At 38.3% G+C, this 16,227-nt stretch overlaps 1 protein-coding gene across 7 annotated transcripts in view; it reads right to left on the bottom strand.

Moving 5' to 3' along the window:
• The window catches only part of LOC106874846 (neuronal membrane glycoprotein M6-a), a 664,201-nt gene that overhangs the window by 405,967 nt on the left and 242,007 nt on the right, over positions 1-16,227 (bottom strand). Inside the window, exon 1 of one of the 7 annotated variants that reach the window (XM_052969394.2) lies at positions 13,744-14,437. The exons of the other annotated variants lie outside the window; for them this stretch is intronic. Within the exon in view, the coding sequence (XP_052825354.1) occupies positions 13,744-14,239 (496 nt within the window). The 5' untranslated portion in view covers positions 14,240-14,437. Of the gene's footprint in view, positions 1-13,743; positions 14,438-16,227 lie in introns of those variants that run through there. 7 annotated transcript variants of the gene reach the window in all.

Genomic DNA, 16,227 nt, shown 5'->3' with positions numbered 1-16,227 from the left:
CTGTACGACTGAACCGATGAACATCGTGTCGTGCTTGTATTCTCCAGTTTACTTCTTTCTGCAGTCAACATTGTACACACTTGAATAGATCATTAGCGAAGTGGTATAACAATCACGGTAAATAGACATGGGTTTCGTGGGTTCGGTTCGTAGAGAGGTTATGTACAATTAACATTTACTACCTGTAAATGTACAGAGATTGCTCATGTACGTACAGTATAGGATTATAATTCAAGGAAGTTTTTATCTTTACTATGCATGTGCAGCATTCTTGGTAAGAAAAATAAATCTACGTTAATTTCTCCACATGCCTTCCTTATTGCAATGCAGTGGGAGACTGGCAGGGTAATAGGTAAGTTTGTTTTTTGCTAGAAGATAAAAAAGATATCGCGAATGAGGGACAGGAAAGTAAGCTAAAGGAAAGTGAAGATATTAAAAGATAAAACTAGATAAACTAGACTGACAGACAGACAGTTGGAGAGAGAGAGGGAGAGAGAGGGAGAGAGAGAGAGAGAGAGAGAGACAGAGAGAGAGACATAGACAGATAGACAGACAGTCAGATAGACAGACAGACAAGCTAATAGGCAGACCGACAGATAAAGTGATAGACAGACAATCAAACAGACAAATTGATAGCGAGACAGTCAAACAAAGGCAAACGGATAGATAGATGGATAGATAGATAGATAGATAGATAGATAGATATCTTTTTATTATAGCCACACAGGGCTAAATACAGAAAATGGACAAATTACAAAGTAGAGCTTTGGGGGGGGGGTAATTTGGATCAAAAGGGATCGCGGGAAGAAAAAAAAAAAAAAAAAAAAACCTGGGAGGGGGCGATCAATAGGGATCGTGTATCACAGTCGATGTAAAAAACGGGGAACAGATTAGGTTTATCCGTGGAGAGAAAAGCCTACGGAAAAGACCACGGTCACCTCAGGCTTCTTTTTTTTAAAGGTACATGAAAGTAAGTACCTTCTCTCTTTAGACAGACAGACAGGTAGATAGATAGATAGATAGATAGATAGATAGATAGATAGATAGATAGATAGATAGATAGATAGATAGATAGATAGGTTATTAGTGTTAAGTGATGATGTACAGAGATCCTTATATTCCGGAAGAAGATACATTAATTTGCTTGCGAGGAGGGTTGATATATAAATCTTTATCACAGCCGCTACCAACACCAACACCAACAAACGTAAGACAAATAAACTAAAGCAAACCGAAAACAAAAACAAAAAAAGAAAGAAAGAAAGAAAGAGAGGTTTAAGTAATTCAATTACATAAAAATGAAGAGATAGTGTCAGTATGAAGGCGATGGTAGTGACGGAGACGATGGGAATAATGGTGGTGGTGGTGGTGGTGATAGTGGAGTCCCCGGCGATGATATTGGTAATGCTGGTGGTGGTGGTGGCTGTTTGTTTGCTGTAGGTATTTAAAAGATCTACTTTAGATAGATCAAGCTGAGTGTTAGCAGACTTAAGCTGTCATCAGCAAGATTTAGATAGAAGTCAATGTTTGGCAAATATTTACATAGAGTAAATAAATATGCAATTCTGTATTTTCCTTTTTATTTTGTTTTTATTTTGGTTTTGCTCTAGAACGCAAAAGAAGAATGAAAAGAAAAAGTGATAGGGGCCTCCAGACGATTCGAGCTAATAATTTGCAGTCAGGTCTTGCAGCGCTTTTCCAATTCCTGATCGATGTAGTCATTTTACTTATAGACGTTCGTTGTTGTTGTTGTTGTGTTGTTGGCACTCCGTCGCTTACGACGTCGAGGGTTCCAGTTGATCCGATCAACGGAACAGCCTGCTCGTGAGATTAACGTGCAAGTGGCTGAGCACTCCACAGACACGTGTACCCTTAACGTAATTCTCGGGGATATTCAGCGTGACACAGTGTGACAAGACTGACCCTTTGAATTACAGGCACAACAGAAACAGGAAGAAAGAGTGAGAGAAAGTTGTGGTGGAAGAGTACAGCAGGGTTTGCCACCATCCCCTGTCGGAGCTTCGTGTAGCTTTAGGTGTTTTCGCTCAATAAACACTCACAACGCCTGGTCTGGGAATCGAAATTGCGATCCTATGACCGCGAGTCCGCTGCCCTAACCACTGGGCCATTGCGCCTCCACTATATACGTTCACACCGCAACTATTCATACAAAGAACAGCAACAGCAACAACAACAAAAGAAACAAAAAGAAAAGTCCTGCCACGCTCTCACATTTTTCCCGCACCACCCTCAATAAATACATAATTAAGAGGTGGTGGCCACATAGCCGAATGTATTAGGTGTTTGTCATCGAATCAGAAGTAAATAGGCGCAGGAGTGGCTGTGTGGTAAGTAGCTTGCTTACCAGCCACATGGTTCCGGGTTCAGCCCCACTTGGGCAAGTGTCTTCTACTATAGCCTCGGGCCGACCAAAGCCTTGTGAGTGGATTTGGTACACGGAAACTGAAAGAAGCCAGTCGTATTTTTATATATATATATATATATATATATATATATATATATATATATAAAAGAGTAATATTTGGCTGCTATATCTAGGAGATCTCTGGTTGGCTCGATTAGGATGTAGTAAATGTTGCTGTTATTGGTGGTGGTAGTGATAGACAACTGAGGTTCTGGTTGCTGCAAAAGTTACATTCGTGAAGGGAGTTACAATTAGAAGAGCGTGTAGAAAGAAGGTACTGGAGAGAGAGAGAGGGGGGAAGTCGTGTGTGTGTGTGTGTATGTATGTATGTATTTATGTTTGTATGTATAGGGGATAGTCGGTGTAATTAATAGGTTCTAGTGGAGAATGAAATGTCGATGGCCAACATATGATGCTCCCCGCCCTAAATCAATACTGGAATCTATCCAGTTTATGAAGTGTTGGGGGCACCGAGAACCACCTCCTTCATTCATTCATCAAACTGTTATTTATTTTGCGTTTATAGTTCATTAGTATAGTATCAATTAGATGGTAGTGGTGTTGCTGATGTTGGCATCGATGGGGGTTTCGGTAGCAGTTTTTGTTCGAGGTGTAGTCGTTGTTGATGGCTGGTATGTGGTGGGAGGATATATGTGTTGTTATTTGTGTAGTTGTTGTGGTAGACGTTGTAGTGTTAGCGTTGGTTGTTGTTGTTGTCGTGGAGGAGGTGGTGGTGGTGTTGGTGGTAGTGGTGGTGGTGGGTAGCTGCAGTGTTAGAAATAGCTACTGTTGATGGTGATGGTGGTATTGTTGGTCGTTGTTGTCGTTGTTGCAGTGGTGGTGGTGGTGGTGGTGGTGTCGGTATCGGTAGTGGTAGTGTATGTGGTGCTGGTGTTTGTCGAACTGTAGTTCGTGAAGATGGACCGGCAGTAAAAGAAACCGGTGTGGAAGGTTGAAGAGAAAGTAAAAAGGATAAGACGAAAGAAAGAAAGAAGCGGAGTAAATGAGGAGGAGCGGTGAAAGCTAAGTAGAAGAAGGGGAGATTAGTGAAAGGAGAACAAAGGAGATATATGGAAGGAAAAGCAGATATAAGCAGTGAAGTGATGATTGAGAAAAGGGAAAGGTGTTAGGGGGGGGGGATTACTGAAAGGAAGATTTAAATGAAAGAAATAAAATGATTAGTGCAGTGGCCCTCAACCATTTTAACCTGTGGACCTCTTTGATTCCTATTTCACTCAGATGGACCCTCGTAGCCTTTCGATATTTGAAAAAAAAATCCCATTATAATTGGATTAAATGTTATTAGGCGGCGAGCTGGCAGAATCGTTAGCATGCCGGGCAAAAATGTTTTACGTTCTGAGTTTAAATTCCGCCGAGGTCAACTTTGCCTTTCATACTTATGGGGTCGATAAATTAAGTACCAGTGAGACACTGAGGTCGATGCAATCGACTAGTCTCCTCCCACCAAATTTCAGGCCTTTTGCCTTTAGTAGAAAAGATTATTGAATATTATTAGGAATTGTATAAAAAAAAACAAAAACAGAATTGTCAAAATATTTTCTGTAAAAACTATTATTTCTAAACTAAGCTCATAACGTTTTTATTCTCCAGTACTTCAGTGGTATAGTGGATCAAAAAACGCTATTATCTATAGTTCATCAAAATCAGTCTGGGATTATGTACGCATTTCAGAAACAGAACTAGATGACAATTGGAGGTAACTGTAACGTAAATATAGTAAATCTAGGCAGTAAAGATGTGGTTAGGTACCTGCAAGATTTATATTATTGTGATTAGAATGTTTTTTAATCGAGAATGGAAACTGTGTCGTTAGTTCAATAGCATGAGACTTTTATTATATTGACCTGCTACAAATAGCAACCAAAACTATGTCAAATTATATACGCTATGATCTTGAATAAGGAGGTGGTCACGGCAAGAATAATTTTGATCGTAGTCCTTTGATTTGTTTGATCTCGGGCGCAGCAACAAATAGTAACCAAAATCTCGTGCAAATTATACTCTGTACATCCAGAGTTCATATTGTTTGAAAACGACGGATGGTCATGATAGGAAGGGCTTTGATCCTAAGTCTACTCTATCAAGGCTGACTTAGCGCTAAATAACAGCAACACTTTCTTTCATGTGTCTAACATTGAATTCTCTATTTACTCTTTTACTCTTTTACTTGTTTCAGTCATTTGACTGGGGCCATGCTGGAGCACCACACACATACATATATATACATATATACGACGAGCTTCTTTCAGTTTCCGTCTACCAAATCCACTCACAAGGCTTTGGTCGGCCCGAGGCTATAGTAGAAGACACCTTCCCACGGTGTCACGCAGTGGGACTGAACTCAGAACCATGTTGGTTCTTGGTAAGCAAGCTACTTACCACACAGCCACTCCTGCGCCTATTCTTCATACTGTCTTTGAAAAATGGACACATTAGATAATATAATCCTAAACACTTTTCCTAAGAAGACACTGTGGAATGTCTTTGACCGTAAACCTACTTGAGCCAGATTGACCTAGGGCTAAATAATAGCAAAAATAACACTCCAAGTGAATGATACAGCCTCTACATAGATAACCTGCTAGAAATAGATCTCAAATCTCTTTTAAATTAATCCCCCTTGGCTTCAAAAGGTGACACGTTACATAATGTATTTCTAAGTATTTGATACTCGGGAATAGGGAGGAAATGGTCATGGCAGGAACGCCTTTGATCATACATCTGGTCAATCAAGGCTGACCTGCGACTAAACAACCACACCATCAATAATACTAACTACAGCACCACTATTTCCAACAACAAGACCAGCATAGCTAAATCTCCCTCAAATCATTTATAAATCATAGTGGCTGTGTAGTAAGTAGCTTGCTTACCAACCACATGGTTTCGGGTTCATTCCCACTGCCTGGTACCTTGGGCAAGTGTCTTCTACTATAGCCACGGGCCGACCAAAGCCTTGTGAGTGGATTTGGTAGACGGAAACTGAAAGAAGCCTGTCGTATATATTTATTTGTATATGTGTGTGTGTTTGTGTGTCTGTGTTTGTCCCCCCAACATCGCTTGACAACCGATGGTGGTGTGTTTACGTCCCCGTAACTTGTCGGTTCGGCAAAAGAGACCGATAGTATAAGTACTAGGCTTACAAAGAATAAGTCCTGGGGTCGATTTGCTCGACTAAAGGCGGTGCTCCAGCATGGCCGCAGTCAAATGACTGAAACAAGTAAAAGAGTAAAAGAGTAAGGAAAGACGCTGTATAATAGCTATATAGTCCTAGCTATACAGTTTTAGTCACACCGAGAATTGATGCAAAATCATTACAACCACTGCTACTTCCACACCTCTACGTAGATTATTTTAGAATCAACATTGCTACATCTTCACCTCAAAACCAACGCTACAGCCTCTACACCCCTAATAACTTGACTAGACTTCAACAATACCGCCTCTACACTTCTATCCCTACTATTATTATCATCATCATCATCAACGTCATCACTACACTCATACTTCATCAGTTTTTACCTTCACCTTTTTTTCCGTCAGCACTGCCAATTCTCAATCATTAGAGCCTCATCTCTCACCACCACTACCACCACAACAACAGACAGCATCCATAACCAACACCGTTGCCACCACTACAGAAAGTGCATATAGCCAATACTACAGCCATGACAAACGCCATACGTTGCCAACACAACTACCACTACTACAGACAACACATAGCGGATACATCACAACAGTCACCACAATTACTACCAAATAGCACACATACATAACACTACAGATAACATACATAGCTAACACCATCATAACTACCACTATAGTCATGCTCATGTACAACCCTTTAAATCCTCCCATACAACCCTTGACTAAATATAAGCCAATGGAAATGCTTATCCCGGCAATCTCTGCCAATAGGTCAACCAAATTATCTATAACTGGTCTGAATGCGTATGTTCTTGACCTTCGATTGTAATATCTCGCTCAAACCTTCGTTCACTCTATCCAGACATTTTCATTCAGTCTGTCTGTCTCTCACTTTCTTTCCAACACACATAGATTGCATATATGCAAGCACACACACACACACACACACATATAAGAATTGCTTGAACAACCGCACGTAGTGAGAAATTCAACAGCGTTAGAGTTAGTAGTCAATTAATCCCCAATAATTATAAATTCTGAGTATTTTTTTATTTTGTATTTAATTACTTCAATTAGTTCAAGGTCAGCCTGGGAAATTGCGGTGCGTCTTGCAAGCCATGAAACCTACATATACAAAAGTTACATGAAAATTCAACATTGAACAAGACACATCTTAGAACGATATCGCTAAATTAATCCTTTTTAGAAAATCAGATCATATAGGCAAAATACCACGTTGGTTAGTCAAGTGATAAGGCGACGAAAGAAAACATGTCTTCCTTGATAGAATGCCAAACTGTCGAATATTGTTTTTCGGAAGTTCTAAATGTCTTTTAATACATTAAGTAAACCGGACCGCATAAAATTAACTAGCTTATTCAGAGACGTAACGAAACCCTTGCGGTGGATCTGAACACTAAAACCACGATTTAGTGGAGTAAGATAAAGAATAATACAAAAGTCCCTTTCACATTATAATATGTAAAATTATTGTTATGTTATAAATTTGTCATTTTATTTTTTTTATGATTTTCAATGCTGTCTTTACTGTCTCTATATGAATTTCTTTTCATACATACATACATTCTGATTTTTATACATATTGATATTTATATTTCGTATATTTATATTTTAAATTTATCATGTTGCCGTGTCATATTGGATGTATGTTTTTCGAAATATTAAATATTGATTTCCTGAGTATGTTATTGATAAGTTCATGAATTTATTAATAATATAAAAACACATATATACACATGCATACATCAATATATTTGTGTGCGTATATATATATATATATATATATATATATATATATATATATATACAGGGTGGTCCAAAAGTAGGTTTACAGTTATTCAACTATCTCTTTCGTATTCATATATTAATACTTTAGATCTTAATTATAAAAAAAAAATGAAATCATTATTCTATGGTAATTTAGTTAATTTGTAAGATAGAAATTTAAATGTACTAAAATGTTTTAAAAGAAATTTAAAGTGCTTACGTGATAACTGTAAACCTACTTTTGGGCCACTCTGTATATGAACCTTGCTTAAGTTCAGTGCCCTCAGCTGGAAATGAGCACCAGCAACAACTGAGGATTAATCCTGTTTAAAGGCGATACCTCAGCAAAGAATAGAAGAGGAAAATATTAAAGATAAGAATCCTGACACCACAGAATGTAAATTACTGATGAAGATGTTGTCTGAAACTCAGAAATCTTGGTGTTACCAATTAATTTTTCATTGCACATCCAAAAGAAGTGCATTTCTAAACATCATAGCTACTGGCAATAGAAAAGAAAACATAATAATAGTGCTTACTACTGTAGGTACAAAGCCGGGAATGTTAGGGCAGGGGTTAGTCAATGACATCGACCCCAGTGCTTGACTGGTACTTATTTCATCGAACCCGAAATGATGAAAGACAATTTCGACTTCGACGGAATCTGAATTCAGAACGTAAAGAGGCGGCGAGCTGGCAAAAACGCTAGCACTCCGGACGAAATGCTTAGCGGTATTTCGTTTGCCGTTACGTTCTGAGTTCAAATTCCGCCGAGGTCAACTTTGCCTTTCATCCTTTCGGGGTCGAGAAATTAAGTACCAGTTACGCACTGGGGTCGATGTAATCGACTTAACCCCTTTGTCTGTCCTTGTTTGTCCCCTCTATGTTTAGCCCCTTGTGGACAATAAAGAAATAAGAATCAAAAAAGAGTCGGATGGAATGATAGTAAGCATTTTGTCCGACTCGCTAACGATTCTGCCAGCGCCTTGCCCTAATAAAATAAATGAATAAATAAATAAAATAACTAATCCTTTCTACTATAGGCACAAGGCCTGAAACTTTCACAGAGGGGGCTAGTCGATTATATTGATCCCAATGCTCAGCTGCTATAAGTTGCAGTGGACTCGTAGTTGAGTGCTTATACTTTATACTTTTATCGGAGCCTCAAGCATGGAGTACTCGAATAACACTACGTTCTGAAGAATATGTATAATGAGTTCTACATCATGTTATTAGTATCACAATGCCTAAGCTATCGCTCGATCGATCGATAGATAGATAGATACGTATTTCACAAACTCCGAAAACGATGAAAGGCAAAGTCGACCTCGATGGAATTTGAACTCAGAATGTAAAGACGGACGAAAGGCCACTGAACTTTTTACCCAACTCGCTAACACTCGTGTTAGCTTGCCGCCTTAAAAAAACAAATGTCCTGACGAAGAATGGAGACCGAAGCAAAGGGTTCACTTCGCAAAGAATTAAATCATCCCTAATGCATAAAATAACACGCAAATTAAATTCCTCAAGGATTATTATCTTAGTATTTTAAATATAACTTTGATTACTCGACCAGAAGTATTGTTCATTATAATCTCTAACCTAACGACCTTAATTGGAATTAATTACTAGCAGTTTAATCTAAAGTAATATTGTTAATATTTAACAAGTGTCATGCACAATACCATTAATAATAATATTGCATTCTAAATCTATGAATAATGAAATTGGCAGAAAATAATAAAAAACAACAAAACCATCTGTTTAACATGGTAAACTACTTTGTGTCTTAGCTAGTTACTGGTTACTTTATACAATTTTCAAATTCCTTTGCCATATATGAGAAAAAGAGATGACAAAGGGATAAAGAATTATCTTATTAATTTCATTGGCTTACAACTGTTTCTGCTATAAGAAGCAGTGGACTCATAGTTGAGTGCCTGGGTAGCACTTTATAGTTCCATCGGAACCCCAGACATGAAGTACTCGACTAACACTACGTTCTGAAGAATATGTATATTGAGTTCTACACCATGTTATTAGTATTGCTATGCCTAAGCGAACGATCGATCGATTGATTGTTAGAGATAAATAGATAGATAGATAGATAGATAGATAGATAGCTATGCATATATTCACAAACGTAAGTCTACTTTAAAACAGTCGCAAGCACCAGAAAATATACGTTATATTTTTTTTTGGGGGGGGGGGTCTATGACTAGTAAAAGCACACGCACCAGATGAAATTCACTTTTTAAATTTTTCATTAATTTATTAACTAATGAATCAGTTCTTCGATCAATCGTCTGATAAATGAACCTGTTGATTCGTCAGTGTCCTTCTGCCACACTCCTGTGACTTTATCGATAACTTGACCTCATCTGTTCTTCTCTGTGATAACGTGCTCAATCTCTTCATTTCACAAACTGTTTTTCGCTTCTTAGTACAACATTTCTAATTTGTATTTGAACTCTGTGTGCATGTGAATATGCTAGTGGGTGTGGGCGTCCTTTCAATTGGGGTGTGTAGTTTTGTGTTTCGTGTATTTCGTGTGTGTGTGTGTGTGTGTGTGTGTGTGTGTGTGTGTGTGCAAGCAAGCTTTTTTTGTTATTTATTTATGTATGCCAGCAGTCAGTGTTTAGTTAGTAATAGTTAACCTAGCGACGGACTGGCGTCCCATCCAGGCAAGAGAGAATCTACTATTCTTAGCAGCTCAACACCTCAGAAACCGATACGGTGTGTGTGTGGTGTGTAACAAGTTTGCTTCCCAACTACATGGTTCTTAGTTCAATCCCACTGCGTGACACCTTGCGCTAGTGTCTTTTAAAATAGCTCCAGACCGAGCAAATTCTTGTGAGTGGATTAGATAGATGGAGACTGAAAGAAACCCGCCGTATGTGTACGTGTGCGCGCGCGTCTTTGTGTTTGCCTCCCGTCACCACTTTACGAACTGTGTTGGTTTATTTACGTCACTTTTAATTAGCAGTTCAGTAAAAGAGACCAATAGAATAAACCTTTGAGTCAATTTGTTCGATTAAAACCTTTCAAAGCGGTGCCCCAGCATGGCCCCAGTCTAATGACTGAAACAAATAAAAGATGAAATATATTACCTACAACAGCAGTATACCTCTATTCATTTTAGGCTAATGCTCTATTGTTAAGTTATTTATTAGCAACAACTTCACTTCTAATCATTCACATTGATAAGGTTTCAATCGGTAATTCGATAAACTAATCGTCAATTTCCACATCCTTCGAGTTGTGCAAACCGCATTCTCACACCTCGCAGTCATTCAGTGCATGAGTAATTATGTAAATTCGAAATTCACACTATATAGGAATATTAAATCGACAAGTACTTTATGTTATCGTTCACAAAAGTGTGAAAAGGAAACATAGCCAGAAATTGGACTCAAAACATATAAGGACTTGGACTCAAAACATATAAGGACTTGGACTCAAAACATATAAGGACTTGGACTCAAAACATATAAAGCTATAACTAAATATCACAAGCACTTTGTCCGACCCTCTAACATTTCTGCTAACCGAACTCAATTTTGGCAATGAAAAAACAAAAAATTAGTTTACACAGCATATTTAATAATCGCCACTACATCCATCTTTTATGAACATCGCCGTTATAAACACAAGAATTACTATTTATAAAAGGGTTAAGACGGTGAGGTGGCGGAATCGTTAACACGCCAGGCAAAATGCTTAATGGCATTTCGTCCATCTTTACGTTCTGAGTTCAAATTTCGCCGAGGATCACTTTGCTTTTCATTCTTTCCGAATCGATGAAATAAGTACACTGGTGTCAGTGTAATCGGCTTACGCTCTCCTTCGAACTTACTGGCCTTGTGCCAAAATTTGAAGCCAATATTTATAAAGAGTGAATTGTTCGTCGAAGCATGCGTAACGGTATGATCAGTCAGCATCTCCGATGGACAAATGATATATGTAAAGTGTAATAGACGCGACTTAGAATCGAAGCTTGGTCAATGGTGGTTGTCACACTGTACAACATTCACCCACAAATAAATAAAGCCAAATGCAATTAAGTATCAAATAGGAGATATGAATACAAAGTCACAAATGTGTCAAGTGCTCACGGACAAGCGGGTACCCCTAGCATACCCAACATTCTTTACGATTTGCAAATTAAATCTTGAAATTTCATTAAATTGATCCCCCCACCCTCTATCCATCTCTACGTCTGCTTCTTCCAACCGACCAACTTCAATGCATGCTAACCACGTAGTCGTTCTTAGTATGTCGATCTGACATTCTGAAATGTACCACATATAGAAGGAGAAGATAACATGTAAAGTTTTATTCTAAATTAAGTTTTCTCCTTAATGCCTCTCCGTATAGCTTGCACGGAAATTATTTAATTAGTTTAATTTAGTCTTCAGTTTATCAATATCCAAATGCCATACATGTTATTCAAAGATTCGAGGCGGAGAAACCTTAACTGTTTGAAACGACTTTTCACTGATAATTAATTATTATTTCTCTTCTAAGTATAAGGCCAAATTCTGGAGAAGAGAGAGCATAATTAATAAAATCAACTTCAATTAATTACTAGTAATTATGTGAGCCAGGGAGAGAACATCTATGTGGTTGCTGTGCCAGCTAGAAATAGCAACCAAACACGCCTTAAATCACATACTACCGTGTGTGTGTTGGCACTCCGTCGCTTACGACGTCGAGGGTTCCAGTTGATCCGATCAACGGAACAGCCTGCTCGTGAAATTAACGTGCAAGTGGCTGAGCACTCCACAGACACGTGTACCCTTAACGTAGTTCTCGGGGATATTCAGCGTGACAAGGCTGGCCCTTTGAAATACAGGTACAACAGAAACAGGAAGTAAGAGTGAGAGAAAGTTGTGGCCAAAGAGTACAGCAGGGTTCGCCACCATCCCCTGCCGGAGCCTCGTGGAGCTTTTAGGTGTTTTCGCTCAATAAACACTCACAACGCCCGGTCTGGGAATCGAAACCGCGATCCTATGACCGCGAGTCCGCTGCCCTAACCACTGGGCCATTGCGCCTCCACACATACTACCGTAAATAAGGGAAATAAGACATGAAAATGCAGATTAGTCATAATAACGTAAAAAGAAATTTCTTAGGTTCTTTTAGCGTTTCTTTCCCAATTGAACGGGCATGACAAGGCAGAGGAAATTTTCTGCTCCTTAGCATGCGCCTGCGCATAACTGCTATTTCTTGCTCCTCTCTTGCTACGCCTAAAGCTAGTCAAAAGTGGAAGGGTTTTGATCATAGGTCTTTCCGTTCAGAGTTGACCTGGGGCTAAACAACAACAACGACTAGTAATTTTGACATCCGACAGTTATGAAAACCAAAACAAAACGAAACTAAATGCTCCGAGTCATTTAGTCCGGCGCTCTTCCATTTCGGTCAAATGATCACCCTACTTATAATGTCTTGTCATTTACATTAATTAACAGTTAATTTATAATTATTCATATTGTGTGTGTGTGTGTGTGTGTGTGTGTGTGTGTGCATTCTTGAATAATATTGCAGTTAAACTAAACGAGTCAGGAATGAAACAGATACGTAGAGAAAGAAGTCAAAAGTTGAGTTCTGTTTTCAAAATGATGGCGAGATATGAAACCAATCAGCGTTTGATCAAGACTCCAGTCTATGGCAGGCAACTTCCCCAGATAATTGTAATACCTATTCTCGAGAAAAAAATTGAACAATGACAGGATTAAATGTCCTGTACAGAAAGGTAATAAGAGACCTGCATAAGATTCGACCATTGGTCTTGTGACCAGGATTAGTCATTAAGATAATGTGTTCTCATCAGTAATATCGTGTAATTTCCATTAATTAAAATGTATTGGGATTAGTCTATTAAGTATGCTGATGTCTTTCCTCTCTCTCTCTCTCTCTCTCTCTCTCTCTCTCTCTCTCTCTCTCTCTCTCTCTCTCTTCCTCATATTATCCTACACTTACACACATATGTACTCACTTTACCCTACACTCACACACATACGTACTCACTCACTTCACATGCAGACACACAGTCACTTCATACATATACACTCACATCACATACACACGCGCTAACGAGGGATTGTCTACATTGTCATTCAACTTTTAGAAATAGCAGAAAAATGCCATTCGAATCGCACTCGACCGTTCTTAGAAAAGGAGGATACACTAGACAACAAATTCTTTGAGATGCAAAATTACATGAGAGCCACGACTGGAATGCCTTTTATCATATATCTACGAATAAGAACTAACCTGGGAATAAAGAACAGCATACACGTATTACATTAAACTAATATCATAGATAATTCATCAAAATGGACAACTAAAAACCAGCTTACCAGGATAATTCGAAGATAGATCAAGCGCTTCTTTGTAAGACTTCAAAAGAACTGAATTATCATTTGATTTAAAACACAACATATTCGACCAAGTCGTGAGTTTTATATTGTGCTTCCTTCGTCTGCGATATGAATGAAATTCCCTCTTGTTCTCTTGCACAGCGGTTTGTGAAGTGTTCCTTTGCTGAACTGTCAGGTTTTCTCCATCGCTTGGTTCATTTTCAGCTTCCATCATTTCCTGCTTGACTCCTTCCACACACTGTTCTCCTTCCACACACTGTTCTCCTTCCTCCACTGTTTCCTCTGTTATTGTTTCCTTTCTATGTATATTTCTCAATTCTACAAACCTATGATACCAGTCATACACAGTAGATTTTTTCAATGAAGTTGTACTATAGGCCGCTTGTAGTAGCTGAATAGTTTCATCCACAGATTTACCGAGTCTGACGCAAAAGTTTATAACACACCACTGTTCCTTTATGAGAGCGTTATTCATTTCGGAGATGGAGCAGGTGGGGATTTATGTTTTTTCAGTTCTACACACTCTGCATTAGTCGATACAACATATGTACATACAGACGGATGAATATAAATAATATTTACGTTATTAGATGATGTTAAATAATGTAGTTAAGATTGGCCACGTCTTTGCAACATTAATTTACAGACTTCGTTGATGAAAGTATTCAGGAGAATGGAAAAGCCATGAATGCAATTAAAAATTAATAAGAAAAACCCATTTTAAGAATAATTAACATCCAAACCAACCAATTATAATCTTTCATTTGTAAGTAATTAACCAAAGTACTTAAATTCCAGCTTCTCTCCAACTACAAACCACCTTCATAATTTTGTAGCTGAAGAGGAATATTCAAGATTTATGACAATGGCAAATGCTAGAAAGATGAGTCAATGTGTTGCCGGGTTACCGATTGAAAGGTTTGCAGTTCGTGTGTTGTCAGCTGTTGTGCATTATGTCTTAGAAAAACACATACTTAAATGTCAATGGCTCAATTCATCAGGGTATATAACTATATTTCACACGGGAGGCTCATAGCCTATAACATTAAAGTATATTACGTTGAAATGTTACTGATGAGGTCAAATCCTCAAATTATTCAACATACAGAGGTACATACAGTGAGTGATAGATATCCTTGAGCAGTCGATAGTCCACTTATGTAGTTTTCAGTCTAAGGGCACCTGTGACTCATCCTTACTCTTCTTAGTCATATATAGTCCATTCCTTTTGAGGACCAGTACTTAAACTAAGTGAGGGTCTTATTTAACTTCAGGAAATCCGTACAGAGTGGAAAAATTTCCATCTTTTTGCTTATCTTTCTTCTGATCTCACTCTTTCTTTTGTCCCTTTTACATTGCTGAGAGTTTCCGATATTCTTCTAATCTCCTGAGGCTTTTTCTTTTTCCACAACCATAAAGGGTTTCCTACCTTTGTAACTCTTGGCCAATCATGTGTTGAAGGTTTCTTGGTCATCATCAATTCCTAGTGCTCACAGCGCCGAAGATGTGATAATTTCGTTTGCTTCTGATCTAGCTATGCTCAGATTAGAGACCAGATGTGCTCTGGAAACAATCACTGTCTTAATCTCTGGCGCTTCCTCTTATTAGTACAGCTGCTTCTGTTGCTGTTTTTCTTTTGCTCTTCTGAATGTAGCCTTTTATACCACGCGTGGAGCAACTAGGGCTTCTGTCTTGCACTGCCATTCCCATTGAAAGCCTCTCCACTCCTTCAATGAGGTGTAGCTCCAGAGTAGCCTTGTAATCATCAAACGTTAACAGAACTTGGAGATGCAAACCGACCTGACCACATATTATTGCTGGTCACGTTTGCGCTTACGTCATGTGTGTACTGTGAGCACAAGTAACTACAAAAAGACAAACTAATGATCAACGACAATGCCACCATGTGAGACCATGCCAAATACTATGGCAATAGCCTATAGATGTGAAGTGGATCAGCGTTACCTTATTCCTTGCCTGAATATCGGTCTTAAAGACCACTCCTATCAACCAATGAGAACGCATCTTGCCGTACATTGGCTATGGTTTCCTTCAATTTTTCTTTCGAGGGTATACAGAAACAAACCAATTTTTTTCTTTCTTGTAAAAATAAAAGAGGTATTTCACCTTCTTCCATGACCTTTTCTCAATAAATTCGTCGGGTAAAGATGCAATACCTTTTGTAACGAATTTCTTCCTTTACCTCTTTTTTCTTGAATTGGCTGAAGATGAGTCGCTTCTTTTGACTCATGAGATTTGCAAAGGTGGAACCTGGTAGTTTTTGTTGTCGATGTTCGTACAGTTTTTTCATTCAAATAAACATTTTCAACATTATTATCGTTTGTGTCTCCCATTGTAAACAGAAGGCGTTTAAATCTGAACATTTTCCTGCACGTTTGATTTCTTTCCCATTATCTGATTATTCTAAATTCTGCTTTTTTGTTGTTGTTTTTTTTTGTGTTT

This window comes from Octopus bimaculoides, chromosome 7 (assembly GCF_046866305.1).
Source record: "Octopus bimaculoides isolate indiv1 chromosome 7, ASM4686630v1, whole genome shotgun sequence".
Taxonomy (NCBI): Eukaryota; Metazoa; Mollusca; class Cephalopoda; order Octopoda; family Octopodidae; genus Octopus; species Octopus bimaculoides.
Note: the sequence above shows the minus strand (reverse complement) of the source record. Positions and strands in the feature narration are given on the sequence as shown.